The sequence below is a fragment of the Nomascus leucogenys genome, chromosome 14 (genome assembly GCF_006542625.1).
Source record: "Nomascus leucogenys isolate Asia chromosome 14, Asia_NLE_v1, whole genome shotgun sequence".
Taxonomy (NCBI): Eukaryota; Metazoa; Chordata; class Mammalia; order Primates; family Hylobatidae; genus Nomascus; species Nomascus leucogenys.
In genome coordinates this window covers 92,383,296-92,402,776 of record NC_044394.1, presented here as the reverse complement: position 1 = coordinate 92,402,776, position 19,481 = coordinate 92,383,296, and the positions used below count along the sequence as shown (strand labels likewise).

The window sequence follows — 19,481 nt, the reverse complement described above, 5'->3', positions numbered from 1 at the left end:
TCATCAGTGTGAAGGGTTGTGGGAGTCGCCAGTGTGAAGGGCTGTGGGAGTCGTCAGTGTGAAGGGCTCTGTGGGAGTCGTCAGTGTGAAGGGCTCTGTGGGAGTCGCCAGAGTGAAGGGTTGTGGGAGTCGCCAGCGTGAAGGGCTCTGTGGGAGTCGTCAGTGTGAAGGGTTGTGGGAGTCGCCAGTGTGAAGGGCTCTGTGGGAGTCGTCAGTGTGAAGGGTTCTGTGGGAGTCGCCAGTGTGAAGGGCTCTGTGGGAGTCGTCAGTGTGAAGGGCTCTGTGGGAGTCGTCAGTGTGAAGGGTTCTGTGGGTGTCGCCAGAGTGAAGGGTTGTGGGAGTCGCCAGTGTGAAGGGCTCTGTGGGAGTCGTCAGTGTGAAGGGTTGTGGGAGTCGTCAGTGTGAAGGGCTCTGTGGGAGTCGTCAGTGTGAAGGGTTCTGTGGGAGTCGCCAGTGTGAAGGGTTCTGTGGGAGTCGCCAGTGTGAAGGGTTCTGTGGGAGTCGCCAGTGTGAAGGGTTCTGTGGGAGTCGCCTGTGTGAAGGGCTCTGTGGGAGTCGTCAGTGTGAAGGGTTGTGGGAGTCGCCAGTGTGAAGGGTTGTGGGAGTCGTCAGTGTGAAGGGCTCTGTGGGAGTCGCCAGAGTGAAGGGCTCTGTGGGAGTCGCCAGAGTGAAGGGTTGTGGGAGTCGCCAGAGTGAAGGGCTCTGTGAGAGTCGCCAGAGTGAAGGGTTCTGTGGGAGTCGCCAGAGTGAAGGGTTCTGTGGGAGTCGCCAGCGTGAAGGGTTCTGTGGGAGTCGTCAGCGTGAAGGGTTCTGTGGGAGTCGCCAGAGTGAAGGGTTGTGGGAGTCGTCAGTGTGAAGGGCTCTGTGGGAGTCGCCAGTGTGAAGGGTCTGTGGGAGTCGTCAGTGTGAAGGGTTGTGGGAGTCGCCAGCGTGAAGGGCTCTGTGGGAGTCGTCAGTGTGCAGGGTTGTGGGAGTCGCCAGTGTGAAGGGCTCTGTGGGAGTCGTCAGTGTGAAGGGTTCTGTGGGAGTCGTCAGTGTGAAGGGCTCTGTGGGAGTCGCCAGAGTGAAGGGTTGTGGGAGTCGCCAGTGTGAAGGGCTCTGTGGGAGTCGTCAGTGTGAAGGGCTCTGTGGGAGTCGTCAGTGTGAAGGGTTCTGTGGGAGTCGCCAGAGTGAAGGGTTGTGGGAGTCGCCAGTGTGAAGGGCTCTGTGGGAGTCGTCAGTGTGAAGGGTTGTGGGAGTCGTCAGTGTGAAGGGTTCTGTGGGAGTCGCCAGTGTGAAGGGTTCTGTGGGAGTCGCCAGTGTGAAGGGTTCTGTGGGAGTCGCCAGTGTGAAGGGTTCTGTGGGAGTCGCCAGTGTGAAGGGCTCTGTGGGAGTCGTCAGTGTGAAGGGTTGTGGGAGTCGCCAGTGTGAAGGGTTGTGGGAGTCGTCAGTGTGAAGGGCTCTGTGGGAGTCGCCAGAGTGAAGGGCTCTGTGGGAGTCGCCAGAGTGAAGGGTTGGGGGAGTCGCCAGAGTGAAGGGCTCTGTGAGAGTCGCCAGAGTGAAGGGTTCTGTGGGAGTCGCCAGAGTGAAGGGTTCTGTGGGAGTCGCCAGTGTGAAGGGCTCTGTGGGAGTCGCCAGTGTGAAGGGTTGTGGGAGTCGTCAGTGTGAAGGGTTCTGTGGGAGTCACCAGTATCTGCAGGGCTGCTGCTTGCAGGAGTTTCCCACGACCGTCTCTGCCCAGGATGAGAGGGAAGGGGCTTCTCTTGGAGATTTTAATGTTCATGCTTAATGTGCAGTTCGGATAGACCGTGCCCGACTAGGCCCAGCAATGGACTAGGCTAAGCAACGGGAGGGGAAAACCCAGGAAAAACCCATCCCACCGGTCCTTGTTCTGGCTCTAGTCTGCCTGCTGTCCTGTATTATATACGAATGACTTTCCATAGGACTGAGACAGTTGCTCTTTTAGGCCCACGGTTAGTTGTAACCCCTAGGAGACACAGGGCGGAGGAGCCCACTGGGACCTCTGTAGTCAGTTTAGTCATCAGAGGTCACTTGAGACCCACTTTGAATTCTAATTTCGTGTTGCTGTGGACATAGCTCATTAAGGGGGCAACAAACAGTGACAATTTCCCAGCACCCATCAGTGAAGCCCGGGTGCACTGCAGACGCAGACCTGGCAGAAACAAATTACAAATGACTGCTTCACTTTGCTGGAAGAGGCAGTCTCGCAGGGTGTGATAAACAGTTCTTTTATGCCAATATGAACTTTTAAATTAGGGGATCAGTGTAAGGAACAAAAACACTCCATTATGAACTCTGTCCGTGAACATCATTTAGCTCCCAAGGGCCTCTGTGTCATTTTCAGCACGATTTCTTCCCTCTGCTACCCTGGGGTGAGTACTGATAATGTCGTCACAATTCCAGACATTAGCAATCCACACCAGATTTCAGGGGCTGAAAGATCAAAGTGTTGCTGTGTGGGAACTTGAATACCCAAGTACCTCTTCAGAAGAGCTGCTTTTTCTTTTTTTCTGAGATGGAGTCTTGCTCTGTCGCCCAGGCTGGAGTGCAGTGGCACAATCTTGGCTCACTACAAGCTCCACCTCCCAGGTTCACGCCATTCTCCTGCCTCAGCCTCCCGAGTAGCTGGGACTACAGGCACCCGCCACCAAGCCCGGCTAATTTTTTTTGTATTTTTAGTAGAGATAGAGTTTCACCGTGTTAACCAGGATGATCTCGATCTCCTGATCTCATGATCTGCCCGTTTCGGCCTCCCAAAGTGCTGGGATTACAGGCGTGAGCCACCACGCTGGCCAAGAGCTGCTTTTTCATTTCCTGAGAAAATGTACCTCAAGGTGCTTTGCAGTGATCTTCTTCCTCAGGTTGGAGAGAAAGTCTGCAGAAGAAATAGTGACAGCCACAATCTCCAAGTAACTTTAAAACTCTGACATCATAGATAAATTAAGACCCTGTTACCACTGCCTGTGACACGGCGCCTTTTCTGCCTGCACACTCAACCCGCTGTCCCGCTGGTAGGGCCTACAGTGCTGGTCCTCGGTGCAGCTCCCTGGTAAGTTCTTGCCAATGCACTAGGCCTCCAGTGTGCTCAGAAGAGCATGCAGTTAAAAAGTCTATCAAAATGAAAATGATACTCTGCATTCCATTAAAATTAATAAAAATATTTTATTGAATTTCAGGAACTTGGTACTTTAAAATTTCAAATCTTTGCACACAAATCACCACTGTACTTTCTAGAATAGTGGAAGTTAGGACTTCAAGATTGTCACTTATCTCCTTGTGTCACACAGCACAGAAACCCCAAGTCCTCACACTGCTCCCACCACCTTCTGGCCATGACTACCAACTACTCTTATTCTATCGGAGGACAATGACGGAAGTGGGTAGACGACTGAAGATCAGCTGTCCACCGCGTACTCTACTAAAGTGAGAGGAGGAGCAACCCGAGGATCATGCCGCACACACTCCGAGTGCACCACGTGACGTGGGTCATACGGGAGTTCCCTTTTGTTTTCTTGTTTGGTTCAGGGCAAAGCTACTGAAATTGTTTCTAGTCCCTGAGGAGCTCAGAAGTTGGGCAAAGGTCACAGCAGAGACTTCCTGAAAATCAGACACTGAGGAACACAGTGGAGAGCAGGGAGTTCACAGCAACGCAGCTGAGGATGACACAGGACCTCTCCCAAAGGTGCTGCAGCTCCAGCACCAGGGGCCAGGGCTGCGGCGACAGCAGCTCAGCAACCCTTGCTGTGCTCAAGTTCAGAGCTGAGTTCAAAATTTAGAAACAGTGCCTTAAAGACTGGCAAGAAAACCCGAGGCGTGGTAGTCTGCTCATCTATGGTTTTGTTACTGCTCTCGCTTCCATATTCTTCAATTCCTAGGTACCAATGAAAAAGCCAAGTGAACGTGGCAGAGTGAGGAGACAGGAGCGTGTGCACCTCCCATCCGTGAGAGGCACACTTCAGTCTGGGTTCAAGATGCAGAATGGTGCCTACAGCAAAAACAAACAAAAAAAACCCTCCTCCCTCCTTTACCATTTGAATGGGCATTTTCCTTACCTGTGATCCCAAAGAAACAGATCCGGACCTATCATCATGTCAAGTCCACGTTCCAGGATCAGAAGTAACCAGTTTATGGACTGAGCTTACACGGGAAAGTCTACCCCCGACTCCTTCTGGACAGTAACATACACAGCTGCATAAAAACGTCTCCAAGGGGACACACGATGCATTTGCTTGGTGTCCAAGCCAAGCTCCCCACCAGTGACCTCGCTGTTCCTTGACTCAGCTCGAGAGCTCGTCTCCTATCAGAGAACCCCATCAGCTGTGAGCAACAGAGCTGGAGCCCTCTGTGGAGGGACCTGACCCCACACACAGGACACAGCAGAATCCTAATTATTTTACACACTGCAAACCTTCTGAGTAAGAAGACAAAAATATACATTCCAAGGTATCTGTAAAGTGCTTGGAAGATGCAGACAGCTGCACCGAGGGGCTCTGATCCATCCACACGCTGCGATTTGCTGCGGTCACACACACGGTCTCAGTCACATGATGGTTTTGCTTTTATTTCTTAAATGGCTGAGTTATAATCCAGCTAGTGTGCAGTAATTTCATACCTTTCAGTGTGCGTCACCGCAGTGACGCTGCCATGGCCCCATGCTGAGGGCCGACACAATTCATGGAACAGATTCATCATATTTGGTCTTTATGTAAATAATAAATGTTTTAAAATTGCCTAAATATACCATTCTGAGCCATTTCATCCCACCAGGAAAATACAGGTTTTTTCCTCTCTAAAAAAAATTAAATACCAAAATAACTACATTTAAATAAATAATGTTATGATGATGACATTAAAAAGCTCAGCATCAGGCTGATGCCGTCTCCATGTGCACCGTCCGCGGCCCTCAGCCGGCACACTCGGGAAGGGCGAGCGGTTTTCTTCTGAGGAGCCGGGCGAGGAGATGCGGGGACCTCCCACTCATTCCCTCACCCCCGTCCTGTCCTCATTTTCCGTAGAGGAGTCCGTCAGCCTCAGGATTGGGTTCGGTTCTGAAAGATCAGGGACATTTCCTATCAATCAATCAATCAATCACAAAACAGGAAATGCCCCAGACGCCCCCTGCAGGACGTGGCTGGGACCCTGCTCCACCACGGCGGCTGCTCACCGAAGGTGGGGAGTAGACAGCGGGTCAGAGGGTGCCCAGAGCCGGAGGGACACCCCAAATACAAACATACCACGGAGAGACCTGGGATCTGAGTTTCAAAAGGGCCTGTGATAAAAGACTGAATCTTTTTTTCCAAATGAAGTAGAAATGGTTCTGTCGTTTTAAACATACACAATACTTAGGAGACTTGTTTTACTCAGAGTGGAAAATTTTGCCAGGGACAAAGTCAACACAAAGAAACAAACAACAAAAAATAGCCAGAAAGAGAACAGTTAAGTGCAGCTCGGTGAGTCCCGGCAGTTCCTTCCTGGCACCAGCTCGTCCCTGGGTTCTCAAGGTTCCACGTGGCCACAGTGTCCGTCCACCTGTCCACGCGAGCCACACGCTGAAATGGAGGTGGATAAAATTCATCAGGCAGCTGCTGTAACACAGAAATGTGCAGATGCCAGAGTAGCTTCATCTGAACTTTAACAAGACAGACAAAAGGAAATCATTCCATAGGCTGAAAACAAAAACAAACTACGTTGTTTCTTTTCCCCAGATGAAATCCACGGAAAGGGCCTGTGTGATTCCGAAAGTCTGAGTAGAAATGGAGTGATGTGAAATGCCCAAGACCCCATTATTTTGTAAAGAAAGGACACCTCAAAATACTCTAATTCCACATGTCTCCGCTGCCTGGTGGGTGCTGTGAGGGCGGCGGGGACGGCTCCCCCAGCGTCCTGAGGCCTAGTCCTGGGAGACCCACTCACAGCAGGCGCTGGCTGTGCCGTCCTCACACAGCGATGCCTGGTCCTCGCGGGCGGAGGGAGGACAGTGTCACTTGCAGGTAAAAGCTGAGCCCTAAGGCAGCAGCCCAGCAGGTGCTCAGTGGAGACTCTCTCCCAAATCAGGTTTTGTTGTGTGTGGGTTTTGTTCAAGTGTGACTTCTGTCTTTAAGGAGTGTTAAGGCCACCTGGGTTTTCTGTTTTCAGTGCTGAGAGGTGAAGTCCAACCACAGGGCCCTGCACCCGCGAGTGCTGGCGGGAGGCGTCTCCTTTTGGCACCACGAAGTTGATATTGTTAAAGAAAAGCTCTCCCAGTCGCTAGTTCTGGACACCCTTTTCCCTTACGGCTGCCGGTGGCGTGTCCACACTCAGGGCAATGACAATGCTCTCGCCGTCTTCTGTCTTGATCCGCTTCAGCTCCGGCTGCTCCGGCTGGTCACCGTTGTGGCGCTTTGTGGGCAGGGAGGCCGATGCGGATGCGTGTGTTGCCAACATGTGCAAAGGACTCGCCGCAGCTGAAATGACACGAGGGAGTCAGAACCCCATGCTCTCACATGAACCCTCGCCCTCTAAGGGTCCTGCCACTCCCAGGCCCGCTGAGACTCCCACAAGACCCCAGGGACTGGCCCACAGTGGCCAAGGGCACAGGAGCCTGGGCTGAGCCCGTAGGACCCCCAAAAACTGCAGCAAGTTAACTGCCTGATTAGCGGACATTTTTATTAATAGCTGGCATCATCTTTGTTATGTCCTATAAATAGGCTATTTTGATGTCACTGCTGGGGGAGAAAGGCTGAGTCCAGTAATGGTTGAGGCAGACAGGAGATGGCCCTGCTGGCTGCACGAAGGAGTGGCTGCCGCTTGCTGCTCTCCCTCATGTGGAGGCCCTGCCCTCACCCCCCACCCACACAAGATGCTCCTGGACCATTTCCACACAGAAGGGAGCAGGGCTCCACCTGTCCCATAGGAGAGAAGCACAGCAGTTTCTCATGGATGCTGCTCACCTGTGTCCTGGGTCAGTCCACAGAGGTGTGTGGGCAGAACAGAGACTGCTGGCTGCTAATGGCTGATCAGGCTGAGTTAATTCCAAAGGCCAAGCTTCCAACTAACATGCGATGGGTAATGTTACGTGCCAGCCTGGCTGAGCCACGGTGCCCAGATTTTGGTCAACCATTACTCTGGATGTTTCTGTATAGTTACTTCTTTAGATGAGATTAACATTTAAATCAGTCAGCTCTGAGTAAATCAGTTGATCGCCACGAATGGGTGGGCCTCATCCAATCAGGTGAAGGACTAAGAAAAGACTGAGGTCCTCTGAGGGGAGCACTCCGCCCTAGATGGCCTCTGGACTCTTGAGAATCCAGCAGTGACTCTTTCCCTGGGGTTCGGTCCACCCTGCAGATGCGGAGCTTGGCAGGCCCAACAGATAGGGCAGATTCCATAGAATCTCTGTCCACGCCGCCCCCTTGGCTCTGTTTCTCTGGGGCACCCTCACCCACCAGGTGCCAACGGGACCCCACCACCTCCAGCTTCCAGCACGGGCCAGTCCTCCTTGTGGGCGACGGCATTTCTGGGAGACGCTGTCACCTCCCCAGAGGGCACTTCTTGGTGGGCCCCGTGATGCCCTGAGAAGCAGGCCCTAAGCCCCTAGGCTGCGTACACACCAGCCACTGTACTTCTCTAACCTCAGACCAACTCAGCACCCCAGGGCGGAAGCAGGAACACACCCCCGGGAAGCCCCAACCCAGCTATGCGGCAACCCCTTCAGGCTGTCGCGGAGGCTCAGAGCAGACACGCCTACAGGGCAGTACCTGAACCCAACCACAAACACAGCACACGTGGTACACTCCGCCCTGGTGCCTAGAGATGTGGGAGGGGGACTTGCCCACCTGTCCGTCAAGGGCCAGCCCTCTCAGACCATAGGCACTGGCATGGGCAATACCCGCCTCCTACTCGCAGTCCCCTGCAGGGACACTGGCTGGTCAGGGACTGACCCCCACCCTCAGCTCTTCCCAAGTGGAGCGGATGAGAGTTTGGCCAGATGCGTGGTCAGCTCCTCATGGCCAGATAGCCGGGGCAGCCACGAAGAGCAGGAGTCAACACTGAGCTCCGAAGAGACTCAGGCAGCAAACAGGGACCCAGTGACATCAGGTCGGCCGTGAGAGCCCCGTTTTGGAATTCAGGACATGGCCCTGAGGCCACAGAGGTGTGTGCCCTGGAAACCAAACCCCTGTCCACAGTGTAGATGTGTGACTTTATCGTGTTCCCTTCTCCTTTCCACCTCTGAACAACAGAAATAGCAGAGGACGAATTTACACATAAAACATGAACAAGAGGCCAGGTGTGGTGGCTCATGCCTGTAATCCCAGCACTTTGGAAGGCTGAAGCGGGAGGATCACCTGAGGTTACGAGTTCAAGACCAGTCTCGAACTGGCCAGCATGGTGAAACACCATCTCTACTGAAAATACAAAAACATTAGCCAGGTGAGGTGGTGGGGGCCTATAGTCCCAACTACTCGGGAGGCTGAGGCAGGAGAATCACTTGAACCCGGGAGGCGGAGGTCGCAGTGCACCAAGATCGTGCCACTGCACTCAGCCTGGGTGACAAAGAAACTCCGTCTCAAAAAAAAAAAAGAAGCTGCTCAGCTTCCAGAAAGCACGGCTGCCACAAAGCAGGAAGCTGGGCTGAGGAAGAGGCTTGGAGCCCAACAAGAGGGCAGGGGAGACTCCAGGCCTGGGGGAGGCACGGGAGGCTGCTGAGCCCACCCACGTGACCTGGAGGAGCTGTGTTAGGTCGGTACCCTCTCAGGGAGACCCCCACATTCCCTGACGTCGGTTTCCTGGCGCCTGACGGCAGGGTGGTCCCCACAGAGAGAGGCACACACGCACCCAGACGCAAGTCACAGCCAATGTCTGACAAGCACCAATACCCTGAAAGAGACGAGGTCACTGCTATGGTGTGGGCATTTGTCTCTTGAAATGCGTGCTGAAACTCACTTGCCCACGCAGCCTAATTAAGAGGTGGCATCTTAAGGTGACCTGACCATGAAGGCTTTGCCCTCACTAATAGCTTAATGCTGTCACCAAGGGACAGGTTCATGATTCCAAGAGTGAGTTCATTAGAAAAGGGTGAATATGCCGTCGCCCCATCACTACACGAGCACACAGGAAGGAGGCCCTTGCCAGCCTCCAGAACTGCAAGCCAGTCCGCTTCGGTTCTGAACCATCTTGGGTGTTCTGTTACGGCAGCACAACATGGCTGAGTCACCCAACAGAAGAGCCTCACCCTCACCAGGACTCAAGTTGACGGGATGACCCAGAGAACACAAGTGGCGTAGGCTGGGCACAGTGGCCCACGCCTGCAATCCCAAGGAAGCTGAGGCAGGCGGGTCCCTTGAGGCCAGGAGGCTGAGACCAGCCTGGACAACATAGCAAGACCCCATCTCTATAAAAAAATAATTTTTAAAAAGACATAAAACTAGAAACGACAACTAGACAGGAGGAGTAAGTTTAGTGCGAGATGATGAGAGTCAACAATACGGTTTCAAACAGCCAGATGGATACTGAAGGTTCCCAACACCGAGAAATGGTAAATGAGATGATGGATGTGCCGATCACGAGTCACATGCTTCCCAACGTCACTGTGCGCCCCGTACACATGCACAATTATTCTGTGTCAATTAGAGAACAGCAGTGAGAGGCCTGGAGTGAAAAGAAACTGGGAGGCCGGGCACAGTGGCTCATACCTGTAATCCCAGCACTTTGGGAGGCCAAGGTGGGCAGATCACCTCAGGTCAGGAGTTTGAGACCAGCCTGGCCAACGTGGTGCAAGCCTGTCTCTACTAAAAATACAAAATTAGCCAGGTGTGGTGGTGGGCACCTGTAATCTCAGCTACTCAGGAGGCTGAGGCAGGAGAATTGCTTGAACCCAGGAGGCAGAGGTTGCAGTGAGTCAAGGTCATGCCACTGCATTCCAGCCTGGGCAACAAAAGCAAAACTCTGTCTCAAAAAAAAAAAAAAAAAAAAAAGAAATGGTGACACTTAAATACTCTCATCCATCCAGCCCTGCCCTCACAGAGCCTGTCGCGAGGTACCCCACCACGCGGAGACCCCACATGGACCCCTGTAACAGCAGAGAGGCTGTGCTAACACGCCCGGCCCTGAAGACAGAGGTCTCAGCAGAGGTGCTGAGGGAGGTGGAGAGCACGCAGCGAAGGCTAAAGGCAGCAGAGCCCTGGAGGCGCCAGAGCTGGGGAGGGAGCAGCCATCAGCCCTGCAGCCCCGGCGTGGGCCACAAGAGAAGGCGACCCCTCTGCTCCAGGGCAGAGAAGGAACACGCACACGAGTTGGGCAGATGCTCCTAATGAGGCCCACACATGCTCTCTTGGGAAGACACTGAACTCTGTTAATCTAAAAATGCTAAATAAGGCAGACGGGTCCATCCAGTGAGCGCTGCAAACTCTGGTTTGCACTGAGGACCACATGGTGCCAGGAAGGACCATCCTGGACAAGGAGTGTGATGTACAAGCACCTCGGGCCCAGGTGAGCTGCGTGGACACGGGCGTGGCACAGGGAGTCACGGCTTAGCACATGGGGCCTAGAGGCGACCCTGCCCCTGAGCAAAGGCAGAGTGCAGCCATCTTCGCCAGCCCCTGCCCCTCACCGGCTGAACTCGTAGACAGGCTTGCTCTGTGTTCCGTGAGAGCTCTGAGCACAAGGGGCTCTCGCCACGCCTGACGACCCGGGGCCTTTAACTTGGATGCATCACTTCAGCAAGCCCAGGAGGACTACAGGAATTTCCTGCCATGAAATGGAACCTGAAGTAGGTGAGAAGATGGGGAGGGGTGGTCTGTGGAATAAAACAAACATGAAATCAAGGAGATCGGCAGAGATCAAAGAAAGAGGGGCTCAGCAGCTCTGCCACACACTCTGGATTCAACACCGTCCCAATCAAGACGCCAGCAGGCTTGGTGTAGGAATTCTACAGTTCACGCGGAAATGCCAAGGACCTAGAATGGCTGAAGTGATTTTTAAAAAGAACAAAGTTGGAGGAGCGACACCTCCTGAGTGGGAGACTTGACGAGGCTGCAGGAGCTGGGCAGGGGGCCCTGCCACACAGACTGACCACGGAAAGTGAGTCTGGAGACAGCCCCCACGTGTGCACGGTCCCGGGGTGTTACGAGGGCACCAGGGCAACTGGTGGGGCAGGCACGTCCTGACGCCACCTCTGAGGCTCCCCCTACACCAAGCATGGAAAACACAGCAGGAACGATGAGAAGGGAACAAGCAGCCACCAAGAATCTGGGCAAGGAACGTGTCCCAGAATTAAGGCGTCAGTGAACAGCTGCCCTAGTAACGTGAAAGAAAAAGAAGGACGGACGGACTCAGGCTACTGAAGGCTAAGCAGGAACTGACCTGCAGTTGGTGTGGGCCGGGCAAACCCTGTGATCACCTCAGATGCGCCTCCCTGCAATCGCGGTCGCAGTCTGTGGCCCCAGGTGTGGCCTCAACCGACTCTAATGTGTCTACAAAACATGTGTAGACAGCCGGGGCCACTGGGGTGGGCCAGAGATGCAGAGACGCACAGTGTGCCTCTGGTTTCGAGTGGCCTTTCTCCTACACTGACTCAGAACAGCATCCACGCTGTAGGTGTCTCTGGACAACTTTCCACCTGTCCTTTCTCATCCCAGGTTCTGGGCTGCCGGAAGAGGCTTTGCTCGTGTCTCCAGAAGCACCTGCTGGTCTGTCTGGATGGGGCCTGCTGTGCCAACTGAGGCAACTCCAGTCTGAGCTGGCACATGGGGGCCTTCTGAGGCCAAGGGGCGCTGGGGAGAGGAGTGGGGAAGGACCCCAAGTCACAGAAGCCAGGTGCACTTTTAGGGCCCAGGGAATAGTGACACAGGCTTAATAACAGGGACCGACCCCACTGTTACAGCTTTCAACAAAGAAAAACCATGACCACATGTATACCACTCTCTCCTCTCCAGCTCAAACACAAGGAGAAGGCCGGGCGCGGTGGCTCACACCTGTAGTCCCAGCATTTTGGGAGGCAGAGGCGAGAGAATCACTTGAGCCCAGGAGTTTGAGACCAGCCTGAGCAACGTGGTGAGACCCCATCTCTACAAAAGAAAAAAAAAATATTAGCTGGACATGTCTGTACATGTCTGTAGTCCTGGCTATTCAGGAGGCTGAGGCAGGAGAATCACTTGAGCCCACGAGTCAAGGCTGCAATGAGCTGTGATCACACCACTGCACTCCAGCCTGGGTGACAGACCCTTTCTCAAAAAACAAAAAAGACAAAAGCCGTAGAACCTGAAAACCAGGCAAGACAGGCCACTTACCTTGTGACACCTCCACTATTACCTGTCACAAGGAAAGGACGCCCTAATGGGAATCTGTTTATAGACCTGTACAAAGTCTTAGAGAAATAAGCAAATTACCCCTGCCCCACGGCACACCAAACCCTGCTGCATCCCACGTTGCCCCCGTGGTTAGAACTTGCATATCCACAAAATGCTGTCAAAGACGACGTGTGCTGGCTTGCGTTTGTATTCCTCCATTTACTTATTGTTTGGAGAGGGTCTCACCCTGTCTCCCAGGCTGGAGTGCAGTGGTGCGATCACGGTTCACTGCAGCCTCAACCTCCCGGGCTCAAGCAATCTCCCTGCCTCAGCCTCTCAGTGGCTGGGACTACAGGTGCCGCCACCACAGTCACTTTTGTGTAGACACAGAGATTCACCATGTTGCCCAGGCTGGTCTTGAACTCCTGGGCACAAGCAATCTGCCCACCCTGGTCTCCCAAAGTGCTGGGATTCCAGGTGTGAGCCACAGTGCCCAACTGTTTCTATTCCTTTAGGGGAAGAGCTAAGTCCCTCTGCAAGTCTATCTACAGAGACGTTCAGGATTTGTGGCAAAGCAGCCAGCGGGCTCAGCTGCTGCCTACTCCCATCTCTAGACCCTCACAAGGGGACATTCCCTACCCTGAGGGTCCTCACTGATTCAGAGGGTGGCTTTTGGAAAGATTGTGGAGATGCGTTCACATTTTTGGCCTTCCATGCACACGAATCCTCCCCACATAAATTCCAGTATTTTCAAACTGAAATGTCTGGAGTATTCCTTTTTTTTTTTTTTTTTTTTTCCTGAGACAGTCTCGCTCTGTTGCCCAGGCGAGAGTGCAGTGACACGATCTCAGCTCACTGCAAGCTCCGCCTCCTGGGTTCACACCATTCTCCTGCGTCAGCCTCCCAAGTAGCTGGGACTACAGGTGCCCGCCAGCACACCCAGCTAATTTTTTTGTACTTTTTTTTTTTTTTTTTTTTTTTTTTGAGGCAGAGTCTCGCTCTGTTGCCCAGGCTGGAGTGCAGTGGTGTGATCTTCACTCACTGCAAGCTCCGCCTCCCGGGTTCACGCCATTCTCCTGCCTCAGCCTCCCGAATAACTGGGACTACAGGTGCCCACCACCACGCCTGGCTAATTTTTTGTATTTTTGGTGGAGACAGGGTTTCACCGTGTTAGCCAGGATGGTCTCAATCTCCTGAACTTGTGATCCACCCGCCTTGGCCTCCCAAAGTGCTGGGATTACAGGCGTGAGCCACCGTGCCCGGCCTGTCTACAGCATTTCTTAGCAGCCAACTTTTACCCCACAGGCAGCCTATGTCATAACACTTGACAACACCCCAGTTGTGGGCTGTGTGGGTACTACAGGCAGCAAGCCCCTCCGAGACCTCCAGGAAGCATCAGAAGACTCTATACTGTGGATAGAGACACCGGAGCAGCTCAGACACGAGGGCAGCTGCTCCACTGCCACCGCCACAGTGATGACGGGTGTGGCTCCCGCAGAACACAGGCCCCGACCTGAGGCCTTGCGCCTCCTCGTCCGCATGGCCTGATCCCGCTGCTCTGGGGCTGTCAATCCAGTGGCGGCAGCTGCTGCTCTGCCTGAAAAGGCTCCGCTTTGAGGCTGGGTGTAAAAGACATCCAGGGACCCTCAGACATCGCTGCCATTTTACATGCTCACAACGCAACACCCATCGTCACTGTGGGACCAGCTAGGGATACCCACATCATCAAATCCTCACCCCAAATCTGGCTGCCAGATCCCCACCGAGGCACGCGTGAGCACCTGGCAGCCACAAGGGACCCGCAGCCTCAGCCCGGCTCCCGTGTCCTGCTCTGTGCCAACGCACTGCTCCCTCTGCAAGGGTCCTTGTGAGGGACACGGGACCATAATTCCTCTGTGGGGCCGGGAGCCAGAAGGCTCTGAAGGGCCACACTCTCCCAGGTATGTGGCCTGCAGGCACGGGGCTACAGCCGTCCAGCCAGCTGATCCTGGCACAGGCACCCGCACAGCATGCGCGGTGACCAGGGCTGGGCTCCAGGGGGCGTGGGGCTTCATCTGCCTTCCTCTGTGCCTATCGCTCTCCTTTCCTTCCTTCCTCTTTCCCTCCCTCCCTCATTTCTGCCTTCCTTCCAGAAACTGCTGCGTACTCTTTCAGAATAAGAGCCTGTGCCTGGCACAGGGAGACCTTCACAGGGTCTGCCTCTGCCAGCGCGAACTGGGCATTTCACTCTCACTGTGAAGTGTGCGCCCTCAGGCCAGGGGCCACAGCTGAGATGCAGAGAACCCTGGCCAGCTTGAGGAGATGCCGCAGGGAACACTGGAGTCAACAAATGGTATTTGAGGACCACGTAACTGCTACACAATGAAGAAGAGCAGAGTTAGGCAGGAGGGAGCAAACGATCGAGGCGGGAACAATGTCAATGAAAGAAGCGAAAGGCAGGGCCTGAGGAGAACGTCGCAGTGTGAAGCAGCAGCAGGGCCCAGGCTTCCCGGCAGGGCTGGTCAGGCAGGGAGTGGCCCCGTGAAGGGCCTCATGAGGTTCCTCCACTGTGTGAGGCTTGAGCTGTGGCAACACCTTCCACTGACAGGGATCTGTGAACCCTTAAGAAGGTGACAGAAAGAAAACAAGAGGACACACAGGAGCCCCATGAAGGACCAGCACAGTGGAGAGGCCGGAGGAGTCAATGTGCGAGCCAAGAGATGCTCCAGGACCACAGCTCAGCCCAGGCCACACTGAGCAGGCGAGGAGGCCTTGGCCAAACACAGCTCAGCCCTGAACTCCCAAATCAAAATGACAACACTGGCCGGGCATGCTGGCTCACGCCTGTAATCCCAGCACTTTGGGAGGCCAAGGCTAGAGGATCACCAGAGTCCAGGAGTTTGAAACCAGCCTGGGCAACATGGTGAGATCCTGTCTCTACAAAAAATACACAAAATTAGCTGGATGTGGTGTTGCACACCTGTAGTCCCAGCTACTCGGGAGGCTGAGGCAGGAGGACAGCTTGAGACCAGCAGGTCGGGGCTGCAGGGAGTCGAGATCTCCGCACTGCACTCCTGCCTGGGTGACAGAGCAAGACAATATCTCAAAACAACAGCAGCAAAGATGAAGTCACTGACAAAAACACAACCACAGCTGTGCCAGTAAACCAGAAACAGCGCCTGCAGCCCAGAGACAGGTGAGCCTTGGAAACAGGAAGCAGAAGGGCCTGTGGTGTGGACAGCGGCACCCGCAGCCCTGAGGCAGGGGTCTCCCAAAGCGAGCTCTGAGGGTGCTGGTACACAGCACGTGTGATGGGAGGAAGTGAATATGCATGAGCTTGGGCGCCTGGACTCTTCCCACATCTCCCTGCCAGGGAGACTTTGGAGCGTTTCCAGGAAATGCCAGGCTTTCCTTTCCATGTACTCAAAAAGGGGAGGCCTCAAGCCCTCCCCATACTCTGGAACAAGCTCGGAGCAGTTTCTGGGTGCCAGGCACATTTCTGGGGCTTCCCTTCCTGTAAGAGGAAGCCTCCCGGCTTCCATCTCCTCCAGGCCTTCTCCATGGGGCGGCAGCATGATGCACCCCAGCTCTGCACAGGGCTTGGGGCCCCTGGAGCACAGCAGGGGACACAGGAGCACTAGCAGGTGGGCAGGGTGTGGACGACAGTGACAACAGGACCAGGGGCCGCCCTGGTGAACCTGACAGGCCAGGGATGGGCTCGCCTGTGTTTGAATGAGGCCTCCATGGAGACCCCTATGGAAGCAGGAATGAGGGCACACTCCAGCTGGAGCGACAATCCCAGAGTCACCTTCCAGGAAGACACTGGCAGCTCATGCCCTGCGCCTGCCCACAGAACTCACCTATCATCCCACCAAGGCACCTGCTGTCCTGGAAGGCCAGGGCTACAGTGCACAGCCGGAACATCCTGACCCCTCGTCCTGTCAGCCCCACCTCCCATCTGTCAGCACTGTCTTCACGACACACGCAGAGGCCAAGCCCTGAGCCCCGGGTCCCACAGCAGCTGGTGGCAGAGGCAGAACCGGCCCAGGCTGCCCTTGGGGCCAGGATGAGGATGGAACCCCCTTAGGGCAGGCGGCCCAGCCTCGGCCTCTCTGCCCGTGGTGCTGAGCCCTCTAGTGCCCCGGGGGAGTGTCAGGCAGCCTGTGCAGTCCCTCCCTGCACACGACATTCTAACCCCATGCTTAGGTCAGAAAACTCGGCCACATCCACACAATTCTTCAGTAAAAATACTAAATTTACCTTGGGGTAATATACTGCACTACAATATAGTATAAACATAATTGCTTAATATAGTAGGAACCCAAAAGTTTCATGTGACTGGCAGCTCTACTGCAATATTCATTTTTCTGCAGTGGTCTGGAACCAACCCTGCAATGTCTCTGAGGTACACCTACATGTCTGAAAAGGCCTGAAATCTCTACATATTAATAAAGAACTACAAATTTCACAACAAAAAGACAACCCAATTAAATGATGGGCAAAGGACTTAAAAAAAATTTCTTCAAAGAAGATATACGAATAACCGTAAAGTACATGAAAAGACGTGCTGGCCAGAGGCGGTGGCTCATCCTGTAATCTCAGCACTTTGGGAGGCTGAGGTGGGCAGACTGCTTGAGCCCCGGAGGCTTGAGACCAGCCTGGGCAACACGGTGAGACACTACCTCTTAAAAAAAAAAGACTACAAGAGGCCAAGTTACGAGCACCTGTGCAGTGGTTCTCATCCTAGGTGTTCAGCATCCAGGCTGCAGCCGGCACTGTTTTAAGGAAAATCATTTCCAGAATCTCCTCTTGGTCATGAAGTCTTTCTTAAAGCCCATCTGCCACCTTCTCTCTCTCAACAGCCTCTCTCATCTGCTCAACTGGGCACTGGCTTTGGGGATGAAAACTATGGGATGGAGCATGAAAGCAATAATAGAAAATACTGGTGCTGACAAGACCTTTTTTTTTTGAGATGGAGTCTCACTCTGTTGCCCAGGCTGCAGTGCAGTGGTGTGACCTCGGCTCACTGCAACCTTCATCTCCCAGGTTCAAGCGATTCTCTTGCCTCAGCATCCAGAGTAGCAGGGATTACAGGAAGGCGCCACCACACCCGGCTAATCTTTGCAATTTTAGTAGAGACGGGGTTTCACCATGTTGGCCAGGCTGGTCTCCAACTCCTGACCTCAAGTGATCCGCCCGCCTCAGTCTCTCAAAGTGCTGGGATTACAGGCGTGAGCCACCGCACCCGGCCAAGATCACTGACAGACTTTCACGTTCATCTGGAAACAGGCCCTCAGTGCTGACGCTGTCTTCTCCTTCCTGAGTGGAAACGCCCTCAGTGCTGACACTAGGACTGTGCAACCATCAGTGAATACAGAACGAATCAGGTGGTTTCCTTTAAAGCTAAATACACTAAGAAAGGAATGTTCAGTAACATTTTAATTTTTGGTTTTATAAGAATTTGTTATATTTTTGGTTTTTATCAATTTTGTTATTCATAGACAAATTAAACTTTAATATTTATATCTATATTTTATTGCTGCAGAGAAAAGATACGACTAATAAATGACATTTAAGCCTAAAGTATGCGACTCGTACAAAACCTGTTGGGGAACGTGAGATGGAAAGACGAGGGAGGATCTGGGCAGCTCCTGCCTGTGTGTCCACACGTGGGCGAAGGGACATCTCATGACGTCTGTATTTGGAGTCCAGCAGTACACAGAAAATAATCCCGTAAAAGCTTTATTTTAAAACATCAATATTTTCAATAGTGAAAAATTAAAACACTTGCTTAAATTTATAATGAAAAATTCCAGATAACTTAAATACATAAAAAGGATACAGTTTTTCTTTTTTTGTTGAGACGGAGTCTCGCATGGTCGCCCGGGCTGGAGGGCAGTGGCGTGATCTCAGCTCACTGGAACCCCCACCCTTGGGTTCAAGCGATTCTCCTGCCTCAGCCTCCCGAGAAGCTACAACTACAGGCACCTGCCACCACGCCCAGCTAATTTGTATTTTTTTTAGTGGAGATGGTGTTTCACCATGTTGGCCAAGCTGGTCTTGAACTCCTGACCTCGTGATCCGCCCACCTCGACCTCCCAAAGTGCTGGGATTACAGGCGTGAGCCACTATACCAGGCCGGGATACGGTTTTTCAAACTGCTTCTAAGAGAGGTGGACCCAGAAGGCCTCTGACCTGCACCGGTGGCTCTTGGCAGACCTGGAATGTTTCAGAAATGCATTCTTGGGCCCCACACCAGACATGCCTAGTCGGGAACTCTGGGGAACGCAGCACTCTGGCCTCTAACAGCCAAGCCTTCTGGGTGATTCTGACACATATCGAGTCTGGGAATCACTAGGCTTCACACCCGGAATGACTAAGACCAGAAAGCCAACCGCCTGCCGTCCAACCGCCTGCCCTCCAACCGCCGGCCCTCCCGGCTTCCATCTCCTCCCAGCTACCTGCAGTGCCACCAGGTTTATCACCTTAGAGCATCCACAGCCACAGTTACCCAGAGAGAAGAAGAGGAGGAGACACAGGGCTTGGGGACGAAGGCATTCAAACAGGTAACTGATGCCTGCAAACTTTGTGATCTATCTACGGGCAGCATGTGTTGCTATTACTTAAAAACAAAAAAACCCTCAGGTAGTTAGTCTTCCCTAGAAAAGGTTCCAGACCTTGTTCTTCCATAAATCTGGGGAGAGGCACGATGGTGCTGAGTCAGAGCAGGAGGTACCTGCAGGTTTCAAGGTCCCTGTTTGTAACGTTCGGTAAGGATTCAAATGTCGTGATAAAGCCTTCTGACCTGTACCCTCTTTCAAAGAAAGTGTGTCGTGGACACAGCAGACAGTTTTAGTTGGTAGCTTCGGATCTGCCTGCTTGAGATCCTGCAAGCGCCAGGATCAGCTACGCAGCCACCAACAGCCCGCGTGTACCCAACCCAGAGCAGCGGGAGCTCACACCTGAGCCAGGCCCCAGCGCCAGAGTTGACTCTGCCGAGTCCCCGGCAGGGACTCCCACCCTTTCCACGCTCCACAGGGCAGGGCGAAGGCAGATAGCCTGGTGTCAGCGCGGAGGTTCTGGTGTCTCCACCTGTCAGTGTCAGAACATCCATGCAGTTTTCTGTGCACCGGCCTCCGACGGACTTTGAGAGCAAAGTGCACAGAAAAGCAGCCTCTCTCCCACCCTCGGCAGCACAGCACCGCCACACGGCGCGCAAGGCCAAGTGAAAAGACA

The 19,481-nt window shown here is 53.6% G+C and overlaps 1 protein-coding gene across 1 annotated transcript in view; it reads right to left on the bottom strand.

Moving 5' to 3' along the window:
- Window positions 1-3,142: 3,142 nt before the first annotated feature.
- FOXK2 (forkhead box K2) overlaps window positions 3,143-19,481 on the bottom strand; it is an 85,440-nt gene continuing 69,101 nt past the window's right edge. Inside the window, exon 9 of the mRNA XM_030827182.1 lies at window positions 3,143-6,443. Within this exon, the coding sequence (XP_030683042.1) occupies window positions 6,247-6,443 (197 nt within the window). The 3' untranslated portion in view covers window positions 3,143-6,246. The remainder of the gene's footprint in view (window positions 6,444-19,481) is intronic.